General features: G+C 37.4%; 1 protein-coding gene across 5 annotated transcripts in view; it reads right to left on the reverse strand.

The window, feature by feature from the left end:
- Positions 1 to 894: 894 nt before the first annotated feature.
- The window catches only part of YLPM1 (YLP motif containing 1), a 35739-nt gene continuing 15146 nt past the window's right edge, over positions 895 to 21487 (reverse strand). Inside the window, exons 6-21 of one of the 5 annotated variants that reach the window (XM_053979504.1) lie at positions 20370 to 20475; positions 17530 to 17773; positions 16276 to 16368; positions 15738 to 15912; positions 15468 to 15613; positions 14930 to 15117; positions 14248 to 14310; positions 13844 to 13963; positions 13363 to 13539; positions 13060 to 13143; positions 12746 to 12829; positions 11198 to 11284; positions 8189 to 8240; positions 3245 to 3375; positions 1666 to 1845; positions 895 to 1294 (exon numbers count right to left, since the gene is read on the reverse strand). In XM_053979504.1, the coding sequence (XP_053835479.1) occupies positions 1699 to 1845; positions 3245 to 3375; positions 8189 to 8240; positions 11198 to 11284; positions 12746 to 12829; positions 13060 to 13143; positions 13363 to 13539; positions 13844 to 13963; positions 14248 to 14310; positions 14930 to 15117; positions 15468 to 15613; positions 15738 to 15912; positions 16276 to 16368; positions 17530 to 17773; positions 20370 to 20475 (1897 nt within the window). In that variant the 3' untranslated portion in view covers positions 895 to 1294; positions 1666 to 1698. Of the gene's footprint in view, positions 1295 to 1665; positions 1846 to 3244; positions 3376 to 3547; positions 4863 to 8188; positions 8241 to 11197; positions 11285 to 12745; positions 12830 to 13059; positions 13144 to 13362; positions 13540 to 13843; positions 13964 to 14247; positions 14311 to 14929; positions 15118 to 15467; positions 15614 to 15737; positions 15913 to 16275; positions 16369 to 17529; positions 18011 to 20369; positions 20476 to 21487 lie in introns of those variants that run through there. The other 4 variants (XM_053979503.1, XM_053979502.1, XR_008437459.1 and 1 more) reach the window with 4 other exon arrangements.

The raw sequence follows: 21487 nt of genomic DNA on the forward strand, positions 1-21487 counted from the left end.
ACCACCAAACCAGAACAAGCTGATTTACCAACCTAGATGCAAAGCACAATGTAATCACTCAACAGAGAAGGAAAATTCAGGACTTCATTTTCTTTCCTCAGAAAGATCAGGAGAAAAATTCAATTCACCATTAAAACAGTAATTATTTTCAGATTTAGATCTCTTTCCTGGTTACAACATCGTTAATGCAAAGCATTTGCTTTGAAACCTGTGAGGACAAAAGAAAGTTTTCATCAGCAAACCCGATGCTCTGCAGAAGTGATATCCAAGCATCTATGAAGAATCTGTACCACTTTTAATAGTGTGGACTATTATTAATTCTTTTTTAAATTAAGCTTAACATATTTATCAAAGGAAAAGAAAGGTATAACTTATGGTCTTTGTCACTTCTTTTAATGATGTATCTCTATGACTCAGTAGACTTATGAATAGAATTAAACACCCTGATAGGGATCAGTGTTGACTAAAAAACATAGTATGACCAAAATCAATTTTCTAGGCTGCCCCTCAGAAAACTCTGTAGTACCTGTTTTCATATGGAGCATTAAAGACAAGTTTTTCATACACTGCTACCTTGAACATTACAGAACCACCCAACAGAATTCATACTCACGTAGTAATGAAAATTTGACATAACTGAGAAACTAGAATCCAAACATAACAATATTCCTGCTTTCCAGGAACATGAAGTCCTAAAGGCCAGCAAGACCTGGGGCCTTAATGGATCTATCTATGAGAAGAAGAGCAGGTGAAAAATCTAGAAGACAGGACATGTTCCAGAATACGAGCACAGTATGTCTTCCAGGTAAGGATGGTTCTGAGCACTAACAAGTGAACACAGACCACATTTAAAACGTCAAACAAAAACCATACTCTATGGTCCACCAAGAACACTGAGTTTATAGTGAAATTTATTGTTCTGCTTCCTAATACAATAAGCTACAAGGTACATACAGTATAAAACGAGAACATCCACAGAGCAAAGGTGATAAACATTCTGTGATGGTACAGTGGAGGTAACATCTGTCTAATCCTTCCACTTTATCCCACAAAGAGCAGCTAAAACTACCGACCCTCCCCCTCCCTCCCCTCCAAAAATATTAAAAAGTAAACTTTCTCTCTCACTTAGGAGTAGTGGGATTCAATGAGTTTTTTGAGGGCACTGGTTATCTGCCAGTATCTCAAGAAAATTGCTGAAACTAAAGTAACAAAGAAAAACTGTGAAGGTGGGAGTGACATGATCCATGCAAGATGCTCATGACACCTTGGTTCACATCTCCGCAGAGCAAATGGCCTGTAAAAAAAGGAAAAGTTTGTTATGTAACATAAACCAGCAATTAACATGGTTAGAATTAAGATAAAATAAGCCACACCTGAACTCAACAGGATTAGTAGGCACACAGCTAAACTACTCTAAATGGAACCACAAGCTTCCTTGTAATAAGGTTGGGAGGTCTGAGAGCTGATAATTCTTCCCCCTTTATTGTCAGGTGCTGTACAGAAGTGTGCATGTTGACATAGGCACAGCTGACACCTATTATACAAAGTCCCAAATCAAATAACCTTGTCTGGGAGAACTCTAACAATGAGGTCAACTGCAGCCTCAACTCTTGAAAAACATCAAGGCTATAAATATTGATGAAACAATGGAAGATGAATATTTACCTTAAAGGCACAAAAATCCACTTAACCACTTTTTCATATATACTTGGTGCGGTTGAGGGCTCTCTCGGCAAGGTGGCCACTTTCATCTGTTATCTTCTCCCAGTCGGTTTGTCCAACAACAAAACCGATGGCCCTTTTCCTGTCAGCATCTTTTTTTTCTTCTAGATCTGCCCATCGCACCTATGGAGAACATCCTATCAGTACAATAATCTTCCAAGAAACCCTGATATGAATCTAGGCTTTCCACTGCAAGTAAGAATACAAGAATACTAATTTCTACTAATTTTCCTTAGAACAGGTAAGTATTACTTTTTTCTGATAGGTAAAGAGGGGAATTATTTTTAATTGAATATACCAGGTGCTCTATGGAGTAGATGAAAGATATAGATGGTAAGCTTTTTCCATTTCAGTGCTATAGTTCTGAGAGTTGAAGTGTAACTACTACAATTATTTCTCTGTTCAAAGCAACACTTTCTGCAGGAAGAATTATCCAAGACTCATTTACTGTTTTAATTTTCTGGGAAATCTGTCTTTCAGTTGCACAATGGAAACATCTAGAAGATGACTATGAAACTACAGAAAGACAGTGTTAAAGAGTAAGTCAGCAATGAATAAATGAATGAAGGGCAGTTTTCTTCTCTGTCTTCCCTAATATATTTCTATTTAAAATTTTCCACTATTTCTTTACACTAAGTAACGTTTTCATACATATGTTATTTCCCCATCTTTACATCTCTTTATCTGCATTGCACCTCTTCGTGGTAATGCAGATTCCTTTAATTTATCCTGTTCAACATACACAGTGACACCTCCAAAACAAGACAGCGATGGGAGGGAGAGAGGGAGAGATGCAATGAAGAAAGGCTCCAGGCCAGAAACTCAGCTGAAACACACCATTGCAGGACAAGAAAAAACACTAAGTGAAAGAGTTCTTTGCATACTGACTAGTCTCATTCAGGCCCGTGTGAACATAGCCCTATCAATTTTCTGCCAGCACATCCCTGTCCACAGTCTACCTGGATTTCCCTTGACATTTCTACTGATAAGCAATGTCAGCTTTCTTCCACCATCATTCTCCTCCAATGCCTTAAGTACCTCCATTTCTCTCAGACACACTGTCCAGTGCTATCAGTTTACTATTTGACATTACAGAGCAAAACAATACCCAAACACTGACAATTCAAATTACTTCTAGTTGCAAAAGCTGGTCTATTTTGCAAAGAAAAAAAAAAAAAAAAAAAAAAAGCATTACCTCTTTCTATTACCTCTTTTGTCTCCCTCTATGATTTACCCCCTTTTTTCACAACAGAATTTAAACATGCAGCCCTTGGTATTCAGACCATGTCATGCATAGTTAATCTGTATTATCTACAATTCCTAGCCCTGTAATAACTGTTTACCTCTGGAAGACCCTACTTGCAAGCATAATCTCTTACTGAATCTAATGGAACAGCAAAATGAAAAGGGAGTCAATGAAATTCCCATATTCATAGACATTGAATGACTTGATATAAACTCTCTTTCACAGAGACCATTAAAGGGTTACACACAGACAGTAAGTCATTTGAAAATTTATTACCCTTTTCTTTCCAGGTTCAGAAGCACGTGTATCATAGTCATCTGGAAGCTGCAGATAATCTTCTATTCTGCTGGCAATTGCTTCCCAGTCACGTTTTCTTTTAGTGCCAGTCCGCAAACCGTCCAGCTTGTCTGAGAACAAACACAGAGCCTCAGCGTTAAGGGAGATTATTTTTTCCATTATTCACACAAACAAGACGAGAGTGGAAATTTTTTCAAAAGAATGAGCAGCAGAATTTGTACATCCAGTTTGTCTTGACAGGTGTAATGATAAGAGTTGAAATAAACTAAAGAAGACTCAACACAGTTTTCAAGTTTTATTGATCTTTCATGTTAACTGTGTGGCAATAACACTCAGTGTTGTTTTCTATATGAGGGAGAAAAAGTTTGCTCTTCTGGATCTACATGGAGTCTGTCCTTACAGGTACAATACAGCCAACAATAGCTAGGAACCACGGATCCATCTTTCTGTATTTGAACACAATACTAAAGCTGTAGCATTTTTCCCAAATTTGGGGATCAATACTGTGTCAAACATGGCATACATGCAGTTTCAGAGAACAAGTGGCAATTATATAACTTAATGCATCAAAGACAAGTTTTTGAGATATTGCTAAACAAAACACTCCTTGGAAAGCCTGATCCTTCCCTTTCTTTTTCTCTCCCCATAAGGCAAACCACTTAAAAAGTCTTCCAGGACTGGGAGAAAAATATCTCAGAATCTTTTCTTTCATGGTGTAAGAGGTCAGTCATAATTATTTGAGCAGTACGTTTGTCCAACAGTCCTCATTTTCTTCTTTTTCTTATTGAACCGATACATGAGGAGAAACAATTCCGTTCTTAGGTTCTAAAATTTTGTTCCACTTTAGACACTTATTCTTAGTAAAGAAAACAACACCTTCTTGAAATTATGTGGCAAACTGTCTTTGGAAAGGAGATGAAACATTCATTGTAAGATTATGAACAACAAAGCATGAAAGGAAAACCAGCTCTACAAGTCAAAGGAAATTCTGTTACTTCTGTCAATGTAAACTACCAATTTATAAGCCAACAATTCAGGTATGTGTAGAAGGAACACTAAAGCTTGGCAATTACATTCATTAAATCATTACCAGTGATGTTAGAAATACTGTTTCAAAAGTCACTGTTGTAATTATATTCACCCACAAAAGGCCTCAGAAATAGACCAAATACAAGGCAGCATTATTTTCTGGATAGCAGAAGATGATGTTCAAAATGTATGTACTTAAAGAAACTCAGTTCAGAGATGAGTTTTTTACTTAATATGAGAGAGAGAAGAGTAACAATGAAGATAATGTGAGGGAATGGTACTGTAGACATGCTAGTATAATTTAAAGTCCATAAACCAATTGAGTTATTTCTCCCTCATACACCTCAAAACCTTTTAAAGACTCCACCTCTGCCCCATTTCCCTGGAACAGATACAGAACTTTCTCTAATAAAACATTATAATCCCTCTGCTTCTTAAAATAGCCAACATTTAAGAAAATGTTCAGAATATTTGTATCTATTACATTATTTAGTTAAGGTTCTTCTTTTGCTCTAAGTTACATCTGCCAAATTTGATGCTCAATCTCCACAGAAAGGCGACACTCCCTCTAGAAGACAAAATTGATTTATACAAAATTCCTCTGTTACTCCAGCTACATTCAATCAGTGCAGATCATTTGTGGCATTAAACATTTCCAGAAAAAAATAACATTGAAAAGGAGATCAACAAACTCATTGAGGAGTATTTAGGAACATGAAGAAGTGAAAATGGAGGAGCTCTCTGTTGGGAAGTACCTGTAGACAGACATATTCCTGCTGGAAAGAAGCCATGGTGCAAGCTCACCTCATTACCGATGTGAAAGTAAGTTAAGTCTCCCACTCCTTGCTGCACACCAAACAACTGAAACCATCACCAAGGAATGTGTAATGTTCAAATGCCAGTAGAGAGCTCAGAAGCTGTTCTGAATATGCAGTTCCCCTCTGTCCCTCTTTTTTACTGCTACACAGGATTTATTTTAAGAAGTTATGTTCTTCCATGTTTGAAGCTGGACTGCTTTTCCAGAGAGGTCTGCTCCCATCCATACTATTGCAGTTCAAGGTACATGTGTCATGCAGCAGGCACTACACAAATGTCAAAAACCTGCCATAAAGGATTATTTCAGAATATTCTTTTCTGAAAATGGGACAAGGTGTCATTTTGTAACACTGGTGCTTGTGATTCAAGATGTCATTTTGTAATACTGGTACTTGTGATTATTTATGGCTGATGATTATTTAGTGCTAAACTACTGAACATCATTTTATCATATCATATCATATTTAAAAACAACAAAGCAGAAGCATTTCTGAAAACCCACCTTTAGAATTTTTAAAGTAGCATCTGAAAGCAACTAATTTAATTAGCTCCTTCAAAACCTAAATAAATCAATCAGTTAAATTTTGCCCTTCTTATACAAAAGCCACAAAATTTTATGTAGAATCCCACTTGTATTCTAGAGCAAATTTTACAATGGTATCAAAGTTTCAGGTACACCAGAGCTCATTTCTCCATTCCTGAAAGTTTGTAGAACTTGTCACTAAGCCACACCTTGAAACAGAGTATTGCACTAAACACTACAGTCAAATTTTAAAAACTAGAGTCCGTTATTTAAATTTCAATATAAGAATCTTTGTGCACTATGCACTGAGAAGACCCATGAACAGACTTTCAGAATGAAACTGTGGCTGTGCACAGCACATAAGGAAATGATAAATCACACACATACTTAAGAGGAATGTAAGAATAAAGTAAATTTGTGCTGAAGCGAGAGCTCTGGGGCATATGTTTGGTGACTGTCACAAGTCAGTGTTTGCAGCTAGAACTCAAACTTTTCAGACATTTTCTGAGGTTTATTACAATCAGCAAGACTTTACTGTGCTCTCCTGTAACAACTTCTACTCAGAAAGAAAACAAAAAAAGGAAAACAAGACCCAGAGCATTGTTTTTGGAGTCTGCACTTACATCATTCTGCAAATGTGTGCCCTCTGGGACTAATGCAATCAACCTAATGGGCAGGCCAGCTCCCAGGAAATAACTTAGTTTTGGAGTAACTCATGCACACCACAGCTTACATGCTTTTCCAGAAATAATTATAATTGATCATCTACATTGAAGCGTTATTGTGAACTAAATATAGTAATTCTTACTCACAGACTACAAGTACTTCTAATATACACCTTAAGCTAAACACTGACTGCCCTGGCAGAGTAATTTTCCAAAGAAACTGCATTCTTTACATAGGAATACCTGGCTTTTAAAAAAAGTAAGTTCTGTCAGAATTTACTTTTAATCTACAGACCTACATATATATGAAACTGAATCTAGAGGGTAGTTATAAAAGTAAAATTGTGAATACAGATTTAATAGAAAGCCCTTCTCAGCACCTGGATCTGTGTCTTGCAGCATGCTAACATCCTGTTTGTTAATGAAGTTTGACTGTTAAAGGATTATTTCAACAGCCTTGCAAGTAACTTCAGCATAAAAGTGACTCTGCTGCTTCTCCCCATTTTACATTTAAGTGGAGACCGTATAAAAATGTTTTTTAGGTTATGGAGTTTTCATTATGGAAGGAAACGCAACACAGTTCTTAGCATGAACTTCAGAAATATTTTTACATTATTTAATTAATCATTGCTGGTAACAAAAATGCAGACCAATCCTAGCTTAATTGTGTAACTGCCCAGCTGTTTGGTATGCCAAAATCATTGAATACAAGGTGCCTCTGCTTGTACTGCAGGTGCTACAACATCAATGTAATCCACAACTATTCCTATGACTTAAAAGAGAGCACAGCAGGAGAAGAGATGGTGTAGCTAAGCCCTTAACAGCAAAAGGTGAAAGGCTGCTTTATGTAAACCAGACCCTCCTAATGCTATTTCTATGGTGCAGTTGTGATTTTGGTTATTGGAAAGTTATGATGCACAGGGCTGTACCACACATGAATAAGCAAACCTCAGAATGTTAAGAAATGCTGTGTCCAGTTTAGCTATTTGTAACTTCTCATGGACATGATACTAAAATAGCAGTTCTGAGCAGACTGCCTAGCTAAAACCTTCATTTAAAACTTTTACTGTTCAGTAAAAAAAAAATACACAACAAAACTGATCATAATGACCAGAAAACCCTTTCCATGAATAATCCTTTCATCACAGCCGTGGTGCATGCATTTCTGCCTGAAAGTTCCTTTTGACTTTGACAGAATCTAATATCAGCACTAATGAGAACAAAAAAGTACAGCAAAAATCATGCCCTTGTGCTCTTGGAAAGTCCATTTTACATACTACTAAGAAGAATTCTATTGCTCTCCTAGAACTGCAAAGCATAATGAACTTTAAATTTTTCAATGCCTAAGATGTTGAAAAGATATACTGACACCTAATAATTCAGAAGCAATTTCAAAGCATGCTGCTACTTTGTCCTCACAGATGTCAATTTTGAAAAGTGAGAAACATCTTCAATACAGTTCAGCTATGAGGCATGTCGCCAAGAACGCAAAAAGTTACTAATGACACTTAGGAAAAAAGGTATGCAATATGAAAAAGAGTACAGTGCGATGTGAGTTGACTCTTTGCTTATATAAAAATAATAAACACAGAAAGATGAAGAATATAAATACTGTTTCTTTCAAATTTGAAGACAAAGTACTTTCTTTGAACAGATGGAACAACAATTAATGAGTATATAAAACAGTGATGATTAGAAAGTAGTAAAGTCTCCTGCCTCTGGCAGGAGATAAATTCCTGTTCTGTATAGACGCTTTTGCAGCTTCAGACACATGTATGAAATAAACGCATTTATTTGTCTTTGTAAGGAGGCACAGTAAAAACAAAAATTCAAGTCTTGCAAACATCATTAGATAGCAACTATAAGAAACAGGAAAAAATAAATACCCACCTAGCTTTGCCTCAGAAGTGTCCATCTCCCATTTGCTTTTCGGAATGTAACCCTAAATCATACACAGAAAGAAGCTCGGAGGATTAGAGAGAGACACACATGCATATCACTTTTGAACTGGAAACAGCATTACAATGGGAGTTTAAGGTATTTCTTTTGGTAAGGCACAATTCTCATTATCAGATGGAGACCAGTTACTCGGTATTTCAGAACTTCTGCATCCACTTCCCATTCAGTGATTTCAGTAGCCCTTGCAATTCATTACAAGAGTGCTGCCCTCTGCAAACACAGAACTCCAGAATGAGTCTGACAGACAGCAATGGCACTGTGTGCAGTTACTGTATTGTATTATTCCAGGTGGCAAAGTCACTGCAACACAACTTTCAGGCATAAAGAATATTCAAAGCTTTACAAACACAAATAAAAAATTTACTGTAAGTTTTTAAGAACACATTCCCAGATTTAGTACACACAAGCTTCACTTACTCCTTTTGAAGGGACACACTAAATTCATGTATGAGTGGTTAATCCACAATTAAACAATTTCTTTTGTTTAAATGAAAGTATCTGCTGAGTCACTAGGATTTAAGTATTACTTTTCATTTTAAAATGGTACTCTTAGCGCAATGATCTTATAAAACAATTTTGCTCAACAAATAATGTCACCATGTGTAATGACCTTTAGCCAGTTTATTCTTTGTAAATGAACATAATGAAAATAAATTTGGCAAAAAGGTATTTATTTTAGTTAGCCTCTTGTTATATTTTCTTTTTATATTCTCTGACATAAGTAAATTGTTATTAAGTAACCCTTATTTCAGCTGTTCAGTTTTGGTATAAAAGTACTTATGTTCCTCTGCAATCACAAAGAAAAGCTCAAGGTAGTGAACGGAAGCCCTCCGAGACAATTTAATTATTTTTTAATAGAGAGGGAAAAGAACTACTCTAAAAGATTTCAAGACGAAAAGAAACAATCCACAAACCAGTTTTATTACACTAACTTCTTTCCTGCTTTATTTATAGGTTGCTTCCACTGTGGTAAAAATATATGTGTATTTGTTAATACTATGTGTTACTAAATTTGTGTATTTCACTAAATTCCAGAGAGCCACACTGCATTTGATTATATTCAGCATTGCTCTTAAAAAATCCTTGAATGACCTTTTTTCTACCAAGCATATATCAGTGACTTGAGGTTATCAGATCTCTGGATTTTCTTGGTTTTAATCAAATCTGTAATTAATGTAAACCAAACTAGTTTGTGCTGCAATATTTTCTTGTAACAAATAAACTTCATGTATATACATATGTTTATACATTTAAACCAAGTTGCACTTTCAAGCTTGCTCAGAAAGTTTACACCGCAGCATTAAAAGCCTGCATTAAACAAAGTAATGTGGGATACTCTGGTGAGAACACTAAGTTAAATGTATCAATAATTCATACCATCAAGCACAGAAAAGCAGGAATTGTCTGAATGCTACAAACAATGGGAGTTGATAATAGCAAGAAGAGTGACTTTGATGGTGTGAAATGGCCTATTGTGTGCTGAATCTATACAATATCCTGGTCCTCAAATAGGATAAGCAAAGATTCAGACTTTATCCTTTGGTACAAGACAGTTGGGTATTTCAAAGGTATCTGCCAGATGGCAGGAGCTTCAGACCTCCCTTTTCTCACAGGATTAAATGCAGCAAAACGAATTGCAGAACCCTTATCAAATGCTCTCAAAAGGGCAAGAGATACCGAATACAGTGTCCTGTTCCACTTTCTGTCTGACATAATTCTCTGAGATTAGCCATCTGACTGAATTCCAGAGATTACACACAGCAGATAATGCTCTTTTTCATATCTTGTGAATCTGAATTGAACACATTCTAATATGCAGATTACTTTTTGCTTTCCCTTTGTCTCAAAGAAAAGGCTCAGTGTTATAAGTGCTGTACATTAGGACACTCCCCGGAACCCATAAACACACACATACACACACAGATTTATGCACAGATGTCTCAAAAGCTAAAGCCAACTTTATCTTTTAACTATAGCTCATGGAAATGGGTCTAGCAGCCATATTCTTGTAAACATGGATGCATCTTTCAAATGTTCAAGCCACACTTTATGCAGTCTCATATTCTGCGCCAAAGAATAATTTAGTAAAGAGAATAAATGAGTCATGTTGAAAAAACCAGACGTTTATTAGAATCCACTTTTCCTAAGCTTTTTAAAATTCTGATTTCAACTGCTTTCTGACCTGCCACTCCTGAGTAATAGTAAATTTCCATCAAGGAAAAACACTTTGCTCAACTCAGTCATTTTTGGTTACTTCCTGTTTATTGAACTTTTAACTACTTGGTTGTGGGCACCAAGATTTGAGACATTCAACTCATCAAGCACGGACCAGCTGCAGCTCCAACACATACCAAGAAGTTACAGCAGGAAGCCTTTCGTAGCCTTTTAAATACATACCTAAAAAAGCCAACCCTCAGGGCAATTCTGTAACCTTTATTTATCCAAGAGACCTAATGCCTCACCTTGGAAATACCACCTGACAAACAAAGTCAGTCAACCGTGGCAGAAAAAGCAGTTTTCATAACTGTTATCATATACTGTTATAGTTGAGGAGAGTTCTTTAGACATGTGAAAGGAAATAAGTTAAATTAGCCTTTGCCCATTGTTCCCATCCCTCCACTTTGTGTAATTCTTAGATTATCTGGAAGACAGCACTATTATGTACTGCAATTTAAAATGTCTCTATGAAGCATGTTACCATGCTCTGTTGACAATACTGTTTGTAGCACATACTCACATATTCTTAGAAATAAATTAGGAAGAAATAATATTATTTATCATTAAAGTTTTCCTAGAAAGGTTTAAGTAAAAAACTACTAGAAACATGTTTGTTAAGATCACACTGCTAAGAACAGCAATGGGTTGGCATTTGTAAGACTGAGATTCTCTCTCAGACACATTAATGAACAATTTGTTAGGGATGGCTGATGTGTCTCCTACCAGTTCACTTTCTTCTTCCTCTGCTGTGTCCTTCTTGACTTCTTCTTTCTGGTCTTCAATATTTGCATCAAAATCCTCCATCTCCACCTGTTCCAAAGCACATGCACAGACTTACAAGGCATTATCTGGATTTTAATTATTTTCTTTTTAACAGAGTAAGTAGAGGTGTCCAAATTCAAATAGAAAAGAAAGGATTCATCTTTCAAAGTATGATGACAAAATATATATGAATTCTGTGTCCATTCTGGCTTTCCTAAGAAGTATGTTCTCTTCTAGCAACAGAATAACAAAGAATATTCTTTACAAAGATTTTCTGGGGAAAAGCAAAAATTGTTCATTCTCTTCCTTCACATGCATTCCTTGCGTTACCACTATCTATAACAGCAAGATATTTCTCTTGCTTCCCACACAATCATATTTCCAAACTTACAATCTCAGAAAAAGTTCTTAAACTTGCCATTTATATATACCCGGAATGGCTGTCTCTGCATAGAACATCTCTACTGAGCCTTTATCTTTTATGTATTTTTAAATCATAATGAAGAATAATAGTAACCACAGAGTTCAGCATAACAAAATAGAAGAATGAAGACATAACATCTAACTCTGCTCATCTAATGCAATACTTCATGGGCTCCACACCTGTACTGGGGACCCATGCATATACTCTGGAATAAATAAAACTCTCCAAGTCTGTACAGTTCTTTACATAATTTGCAAAACCTTGTAAATCCCAATCTGCCGTTCTCTGAGCCTACGTTAGAGTGGAACCTTTTGCTGTCTTCTTAAAGATTACTATTTTCCAGTACAAAGAATTTGGAGATGCAATAATAACCTGCTAACGTCATGACAAACTGCAAAGACCCTCTGTCTACTTCAGCAGTTCATCAGCTTCTATGGCCATGTCAAGATCTGTTCTGACAGCAGCAAGCTATGGTTCATTCACAAAGACCACACAACTAACACACTAATTTATGCCCAGAGCTCTTGACACAACTGCCAAAGAAGAATGCAACAATACAGTAAGCTGACACACCAAAGATGCATGTCACGGCAAAATGCAAATGAAGTGAAAAGGCAATTATAACCTTCTGCTACATGTTATTTATTTCTTCATTCTCTGCTAAACATCTGTATTTCTCAAAACTAGGACTGAGTTAAAATTTGTTTATTTCCTTATCTTATTTTCTCCAGCTGCTTTCTCAAAATATGATCTAAATAATTCAGTAACCTGTAAAAAGTACTGAGTTTCATTTAAGAACGCAAATATTCTCTTTAATCTCCTTAATTAGTATTCAACAGTTGCTAAGAGCAAAGTGACTTCAACTTTTGCTCAAAGACACCTAAGTCTGAGCTTCAAAAAGGTGATAAAAGGTAAAAATGTACATTCATGCTTGGGGTAATTCATAATAACAAAATACACTTTCCTGACACAGAGATTCTGGCTTTCTAAAGTGTCTTGCTGCGACCACATCTTTGTCTACTTCATATTTTCAGTATAGTCACATTGACCTAATCTGCAGTTTTAACAAGCACAGAGATTCTCACCTCTTCGATAGCAGCATCCTGCAACAGAGAACGAATGTCCAGGCGCATCATGTGGCGTGGTGCTGCCTCCCAGTGATCAGACATCTACCAAAACACACACAGAAATGAAATGCCTCTAAAAATCTAACAGATTCATTGGAAAATTTGGTTTCTGATTGCTAACAGGATGTATCTGTACTTCAGTTAATTTTAATGAATCCCATGAAATAATTACCAGTATTTCTTAGAGGAAAATTGTAAGCATTATGTAGTCTATACTTTTCAAACAACAGCGGGCCCAAAAGCACAGTATGACTCCAGATGTATGTAGTTACCCTGCTGATATCCTTGAGCTTGCGCCCATGAATATTCCTCTTGGAACACGTCTGGTTATCTGCACTCATTTCAGCTAAGTAGACCTAGAAAGAAAAAGACAATGTTAAATATTGTAAACCAATTTTTAGAGCTCTTTTTCTACCTTGTGATACACTCTGCAGTTGTACACTTTAAGAAAGGTAAATTTGTAACTGTAAACCATAGCATTTTTTCCTGAATGTGGGAGACACTTTCCATTCAAAAGTTTAGAAACATCAGCATATGGCTGTCAGCAAGTTCAAATGCTATTTAGGCTCCATTACCTCAAACCCCTTTGTTTTTGCAGCACTCCAAAACTGTTCAAAGTGTCGCACTCTATCATTGATAGCATCAAGGATAATGAAGGGAAAGAAGCCGTCATCCAAGGTCTTTTTGAAAGTTTTAAACATGCTGGTACGATAGGTCTCCTCCATGTCAGCTTCGTATTCGTACTCCATCACCTTTACCAAGGACAAAAGCATTAAGAAAGAGGACATCTGTAAAATGGCTAATATTCAACACCTGAATGGCATGACTACAAAGTACACTGGTGGTGGTACACTGGTGAGAAAAACACCTTTCAGGTCAGTTTTTAAGAATTTGCTCATACCACCCTAATATAACCCTAAGTTATATTGGCTTGATTTGAAAAACAGCCCACAGACCTCTGCACTCTTCCCAACCCACAGGCTGGAATTCTGATTGCCACCGTTTTTCCAGAATTACTTGTTTCTTTGTCAAGAAAAGCAACAGAATTAAGACTACCTTCTTTTTAACTTTTTTCCCTGTATCTGGGTCTCTCTCCTCTTTCTCCACTTCAGTGATAAAGTAGTCATCCAGGCTGAGCACTCTTGGTGCAGGTCCTCCACATTCTACTTCCTTATCCTGGGAAGAAAGCAAAAAGAAAGCATATACCTTTGCTGTAGAAATTCCATTCTGCTACACAGAATCTTCAAAATACTTTTGGTCAACAGCAGTTCCCTGCTTAATAGTAAAAACAAGAAGAGAGTAGTATTCCTCCTCCTTGCTAATACTGGTAGGAGATTCACACAGCACATGAAGACATGGAACATGAAATAACAACAGACTTGAATTCCAGGAAAACAAACAGTAGAGGAAGAACATGTAAAAGACAAGCAGCACTACACAGTGAGTGCCTGCTTACATACCCTGATGAGTTTTGCTACATGTGTCTTTCCACTGCCAGGTAACCCTCTCATGATGATCACAATCTGAAACAAAGATCATGTAAGAAGATATGATACTGTACTACATTTAACAGACTCTCTTTTGCAAATATTTTCTTCTGGAGAATTATGTGCTGTGGGTTCACACTTTTGCATATCATCAAGCACTGACCATCTGTTTTAGAAACCAGGCTGTGAGAAATGGTAGTAGTTCCACATAATTCAGAGTTTTTGATGTTAATCATCTCAGCAGTTTAGGCTGAATGTTATGGATCTGGTTCAGTTTCACTAACTTCTTTCATTCAACTGAATGAAACTTACCTAAATGTTTTATAGCCTAAATTGTGTTCTTTTTTATATAACATGGTGCATTGCCAAATCTCTGTGTAAAGACAAGCCTTCCCCCTGATACATCAAAAACCAAAGTGAAGACCTCAGGAAAGGCCAAAACACCCTAATATCACCTACTAATTTGCTTTGAGCATTCCAATGAAGTTTATCTCTCCTGTGGACTCCTAATAGCTATACTACAACACTCCAGGCATTTGCAAAGGAACCAAGCTAATTTCCAGAGCTTCCTCAAATGTACACTTGCTCCCAACATACTACATCCACCAGCATTTATCTGAATACAGACCTTGCTGCTTTCAGAATATATACTCACCCTCTCTGGCCTGCTATCCCGTCCTGGTGGTTTTAAAATATCATCTACATTTTTAGATTCTGGCTTCCTTTCTACTCGTGGAGCAGGTGGTGGCTGACGAGGCATTGATGGAGCAGAAATAGGAATCCTTTCCTCAGGGTAATTTCTACAATCACCTTCAAATTCCAGTGTTTGGACAGAAGAATTTTCTTAGTTCAGTAAAATAAAAAAATTAAGATGTTCTGAGCTGATTTAAACAGACCTTCGTTATTTTAAGTTAAATTCACATATATGCCCTCAAAATAATTAACATTTCTAATTTTAAACCTATTGCAATGAAAGACAGTTTTTAGCAGAGTATATAACTGTTTCATTTATGATCTCAACACCACTGAGAAACAAAACTAAATGCCACCACCCAAAGAGATTTTCCTGAGTTATATATTTTGAACAAACAAATACTGCAAATCAATTAATCTTTTACCAATTAATCTTCACCTCTTCAAGTCCATTATTTTTCATAATATTCTAGCATGACTTTAAGATAGAGAAACTGTACCTCCAAACATGGAAGGCCCACGATCATATGCTGGACGATCTGTCTTTCGTTCATATGGTGGTCTTTCAAAACCACCTCGCCTGGAGGATGGATGGTCTTTCTTGTCACGGTAAGACTGAGTTCTTGAAGGGGTAGTAGGAAGAACCCTGCCAAAAAAGTATTTTGTGTATTTTTGTGATGGCAACATGTACCTCACAGGCCAAATGGATAACCTGATGCACAATACAGCCTCAACTGTATTGATTTCCACAGTGTTCCAAAATCACGTACCTATCATCTCGGGGATGCCGCTCTTTTTCAAATCTCTCTCGCTCATAGTCCACAGAACCTCGGTCTCTGTGCAATTCTCGCTCTCTCTTGAAATCCCGATGATCTGTGTTGGAATTGCCTTGACGCTCAAAATAAGGCTCACGATCTCTTTCTCTATTGTAGCGACCTGGATGCTCTGAAGGGAGAAACCCATAGAAATCCAAACTACTATTTTGGAAAAAGAAGGCAATAGGCAAGAGTGGAAGAGAAGTATATGACATGTGAGCTAGGATGCACCTAATCAGACACTCTTTTTCAAATTGTAACAGAGAACCGTACTGTGCAGTCCTACTGAAAGCTACAAAACTGAATTTTTAAAGTGGCTAGGTTATTGACTGCAGTACTCCTCTTGAAAATATAAACTGTTATTCTTACGGACCTCTGAAGAGAATAAAGTGGTTGCAGCTTAAACAAGAGTTACTTAGTTTGAACAAGCTTTTAGCATCTTACAACTTTTCTTAAGAGCTAACTAACTGAAAGCTAGCCAAGCACCTCATACCTTTTTGAAATGTTTGCCTGTCTGGTAGAGGTTCTGGACGAAGGGTTACCCTCTCCCCATATGGAATCTGTTCCACTTTACTGGTGGTTATATCTGGTTGAAAATAAACAAAACAAAATTAATGTTTTAAAACACGTCTTGCATTTTCTTTCCTCTTCATGAAAAGTAATCAGTCAATGGCATTAAAAGTGACTATAACAAACCACCATAATTTCTTTTAATGGATAATGCAAAAAGAGCTTTACATAAATAAACAGCACCATGGTTTTTAAAGGCTGAAGTGGGTTTGTGTGTGTGTGTAAGTAAACCACTCCATCTTAACAACAGGACTTCTGCCTTTTCAGGTGAGTTCAGGTAGCATGCAGTGTCAGAAAATTATAAACATTAAAATGCTCTGTAAGTTTCAATAACTCACAGAGTTACTGTAATGTCAAGAATAGTAACAAAGTCTCACAACAATGACATTTTTTTCTAACAACTTTTAGTAAAACATCTACTTAATGGAACAGATATGGCTTCCAGTCCTGTTATGGTACTTTAGAGAGAGAAAAAATGTTCTTTAAATGACAATGCACAGTTTAAGAACTTATTTATGACATGATTTCACTCCTGTTAAAGGAGGAAGATTAATTCTATTTAAAAACTAGTGTTGAATTTTAGCTTTGGTAAGCTCAACAGTAAAAAGCAGAGCCCTCCACTACTTATGTGTTAAACAACTGTATAGGGTGTATGCCCTTCAGAACCAGACTCTGTCTCTCTCTCTGCCTAGAGGGTACCTCACACCCATTATGCAGTATATAAATAATGCAAACACCAGCCACATTCTGTTTTAAATCACTAAGTCACACCTAAGAACTGTAACCATCTGAAGTACCTTCTAACCCAGTTATTTCCATACTCACCTACAAAGGGATTAAGGGAAAGTATCAGTATTAACCTAAATACAGCACATCATTTTGTATTTATTAGAAGCACCCATGGCTATACACCATTAATGGAATAGTAGCCATGGAATACACACTGTTCACCAACATGAAATAGCTCTTTCTAAAAGCATCAAGAAAAACACTAAACTCAGAGTCATAACTGGTTAAAGGTTAGAAACTCCTTATAACTGCACTGCTCAGCATTACATCATTAATGCACACAAGTCTACACATCAACTGCAGAACATGCATACTTTGCATGGCACACTCCTTAAAAAAAAAAAGTCAGGAGGACTAATTAACTCTTTAAATACACTGTAATGCCCACCTCGCCCGTGGCCATAATCCACTGTCTGCTGAATGATGGGTGCTTTAGGAACTGCTGGAATAACTGAAGAAAGGGACACTGGTACAGCTGATGGAATGGAGGTGTGGACGGCAGGTACTTTCACAGGCGAAGAGACAGGTGGAGGCATCATCGACTCCTGCTTACACAACTCGTACTCCATATTTGCACCTTTATCCTCGTTTGTGTCCCACAGTCCATGGAAAGAGTCCTCATCCCAGCGTTCCTGTTCCACAGCAGAAGGTGATGGTTTTAAAGACTGACCATGACTTGGGGTTGTAGTTGGAGTAGAAACTGGAGCGTGTGGCCTTGTCATAGGTGTAGTAGGCCTTGCCAGTGGGGCACTTGGTCTTGTCACAGGGGTGGGCTGTCTGAACAACACGGGAGGCTTTATAATAACAGCAGGAGAAGGTTTAATAGCTTGGGCTTCTACTGGTGCCTCTGAAGATAGCTGAGAAGAGACCTAGATGCAGAAATCACTTTTAATGTAGATCTGTAAACTAACCTTCTCTCATCCTCAGTACGTGCAATGGCAATTGGTAGTCAAATCATACACATTTTCTAGTACCTCCATCAAGGTGCTACAGGTAGGAGGACTATTTTTAAAAACTGGTGGCCTGATTTAATTTTGCGTTTGTTCACTATGTGAAGGCTTAAACACTACTGATTTTCTTCAAAATAACCTTACCAATTTTAGCTCCAGTAGGCCTATCTCAGTTCAAAAGTGTCTACTGTTTATTCCCAAAGACTCCTGCTGTCTGCAAAGACTCCTGCTGTCTGTGTGAAGGCTGAAAATCTGAAAGTAGGACAGCTTGGTGAGATGCAAAAGGATTGATAAGGCCAGTTTCTTTGTGGAAACCACTGGAAAAAATTCAGAGAGCAGAAATACCTGGAAAAATCTTAATAAAATCAATATCAGAGGAACATATGAAATTGGAAGGTCTTGCCTAGTCGAAAACCAAACCAAACCAAATCCTTCATGAACCAAACATCCACAAGAAACTCCACATGTTCCAAGACTTTTCAGCATCAGAGCAGATGCCAAGTTACAGGCAGCCTTATTAGCAACATACAACAAAAATTGCAGGACAGATGTAGGTACAAAGCTGAGCTCTGTAATAATAACTCGAAGTCACAGCAGAACTATCTGGAGGCAAGAATTCCAAGAAAGACGAAAGTTGTTTGAAAACCTCTAGGCAGATGAGTGAAGTAGTGTGAGATATAAAATATCAAAATAGAGTAAAGTAACTTCCTAAATGCATCAACATACCTGCAGTTCTTGGTAGCAAACCAGTTCTATTATTTTACTTTACAGACACTGTAAACAAGGAAGAGGTCACCTAGGCAAAAAGAAAACGCAGTGCCTCATTCACTGCATAACACTTCTCTGGACGAAGGGACAAAGAAGGCTAGTCTGGCTAAATGTCAGACCCAGAATACCTTACGCTAAATTTATTGGTGTGAGTAACTTTGGGGTTAAGATGTGATGAAGAACAAAGATGGTGCATCAGCTCAGATATCTCCTCCAATATACATTTAACAAAGCTGTTTACTCATTCTAGGAACGATTTATAAACCTGAGTTAGCATGACTGCACAAGTTCAGCCGATTTCTGAATTATCAAAAAACCCAAATATAAGCATCTGAGAACAGTTCCCAGAACTGCACAGGAAATTAAGCAGTTGCTTACAGGAGTAGTTGCATCACAACAGGATGGAGGTACACAAACATAGTTTCCATGCACTTCATGATATTCTAGAAGGTAATAAAAATTCCAATAAAAACAGCAAACAGAAGGCTAATGCCCATGCTACATTGAGATATCTCAATTTCTGATGGACATACCCTCAAGTTTTTCCAACTTGAAAGAGGAGATAATTCCTGAAGTAGAAAAAGCAGTGCAAATTTAAAGAACTTAAGCAAGGAAAAACAGGGTCTTCTTGTGAATCTTACATCCCTGTTTTGGGAGAGCTCACCTCTTTTTGCACATTATCCCACAGCAATCTAGACTGTTGAACCTCATGAGCAACCATGCCTGATGGGTCATACTCAGAAGACCTGGTGGACTTGTAGGTGTAGAAGAAGGGATCACAAATGACCTCGCCCTTGATAAGTCACAGTTATACCAATTACCAAAGAAGAACAGCCTTGCCCTTAATGGGCTCTGACTAATAAAGAAAAGTGTGATAGAAGGGATGGGTTGGCCAGTCAGGGAAAGCCTTGAGGAAGAGGACCTTGAGGAAGTACAGGAGCCCTGAGGAAGAAGGAATGATCCAGAGAGACACAAAGAAGAATGAAACAGGGAAGAGAGTTGCTGCTGCAAAAGATCTGCTGTGATGTCAGTCTGGGTCTGATAGAGTTGGAGCCTGCTGTTGGAGCCTGCAGTCATAGCTGAGCTAGGTAAAAGCCTGTGGTCAGAGGCAGCAAGGAAATACTTGCAGTCGAATTCCAGCAGGAAATAGCCAGCAGAGTCTGTCAGAGAAGCCAACAGCAGGAGTTTGCTGTAGTCAGAGTCAGGACAGCTAACCTGTAAAGAAGAATAAACTGGGACCCTTTTCACATTGTTAAATGAGAGTCTGTGTCTTGGCTCATTTCCACCCTTAACGAGAGGTCTGCTGCAACACAGACTGACTGAGTAGAAAATGCTTTGGAAAATTTAAAGAAATGAAGAAGTTATTTTGCCTCAACAGAAGATAGCTAAGGTTGTAATGATCGCTGGGGAGGCATTCCACAGAGAAATTTGACCATCAGTGTGTAGAACTGGTCCAACATATATAAATAGTAAGTACTACCATCATGTTATCAGTGTAAGATGAATTTACCTGAAAGGCACCTGGCCTTGTGCTTGTGTTCTGTGATCTTGGAGAGTCCTGGGTGGAAATATCAGGTTTGAACTCCTTCAACTTCTGTAGCTGTTCTTTTTGCTCCCTGCACATGCATCATAAGAAAGTGTTATAAGTCTATAGTTTAAATGAAAAATTAAAGAAATCAATGCTCATGGTGAGAACACACTAGCATCAGAGAGAAAGCCAAAAGAAGAAAAGGACACAGCAGGTTTTACATGGGCAATGCTGTGATTCAGAAATCCCTGTTTCACATCCACCTAGCCATGGAGGCGTTTAGTGTATTAGCTGCGTGCTTTTTGATCACAAGTTTCCTGAGACGTGTAGTTATGCTTTTGTGCTTTGCATGAACCACTCCATTTGAACAGTACAGAGAAAAGCTGGATTTTTAGCTTCTGTCAACACCTTCTGCAAGCAAGAAACCCCTTGGAAATGCATAACTAAGTGTTCTCAGTTACTTGCTCTGGTTCACATGGTAACAGGATTGAGGCCAACAAAGCACAAGAGATTACAATATATAAAAAACCTAACAGTGAGTCTAACTTTTGCTTCTTTGGTTTATATATCAAAATGCTATTTGATATACAACCAATACATAGTCTACAGAGCAGAGACCAGGTTCAGCTGTACGAACTACAATCACTGGATTACAAAGTTCTAGTGAATATGATTTCCTTTCTCTTCAGTTTTTGTTAGCATTTTTTAATCTAGGTTTTTCAATTATTAATAACTCTGTGTATTGAAGCAGTTTCTAAATGACAACTAAGAATGGGATCCCTCTGTAACAAGACTTAACAGAAACCACCCTAACCAGTAATGCATCTGTTCAGTGTTCAGCAGAAGGGGAACTTGGCTCAAGGAAAAGAATCCTCAGTGTTTTGTAAATACAAAGAGTAAACTGAGCACTACACTAGATCACAAATACAGAACAGTCTGCAACTGAGACCATACTGTTTTACACACATTAAAAACAAAGCCAGATGAAGGCTTTAGTTTTGGAGATGAAAGCAATTATGTACCACACTACTGGTATAACTCTTGGCTCAAAAAATCCCCATAAAAATTAATAAGTAATCTCCACAAAGTTTTTCCTACTG

Source organism: Vidua macroura, chromosome 6 (assembly GCF_024509145.1).
Source record: "Vidua macroura isolate BioBank_ID:100142 chromosome 6, ASM2450914v1, whole genome shotgun sequence".
Lineage (NCBI taxonomy): Eukaryota > Metazoa > Chordata > Aves > Passeriformes > Viduidae > Vidua > Vidua macroura.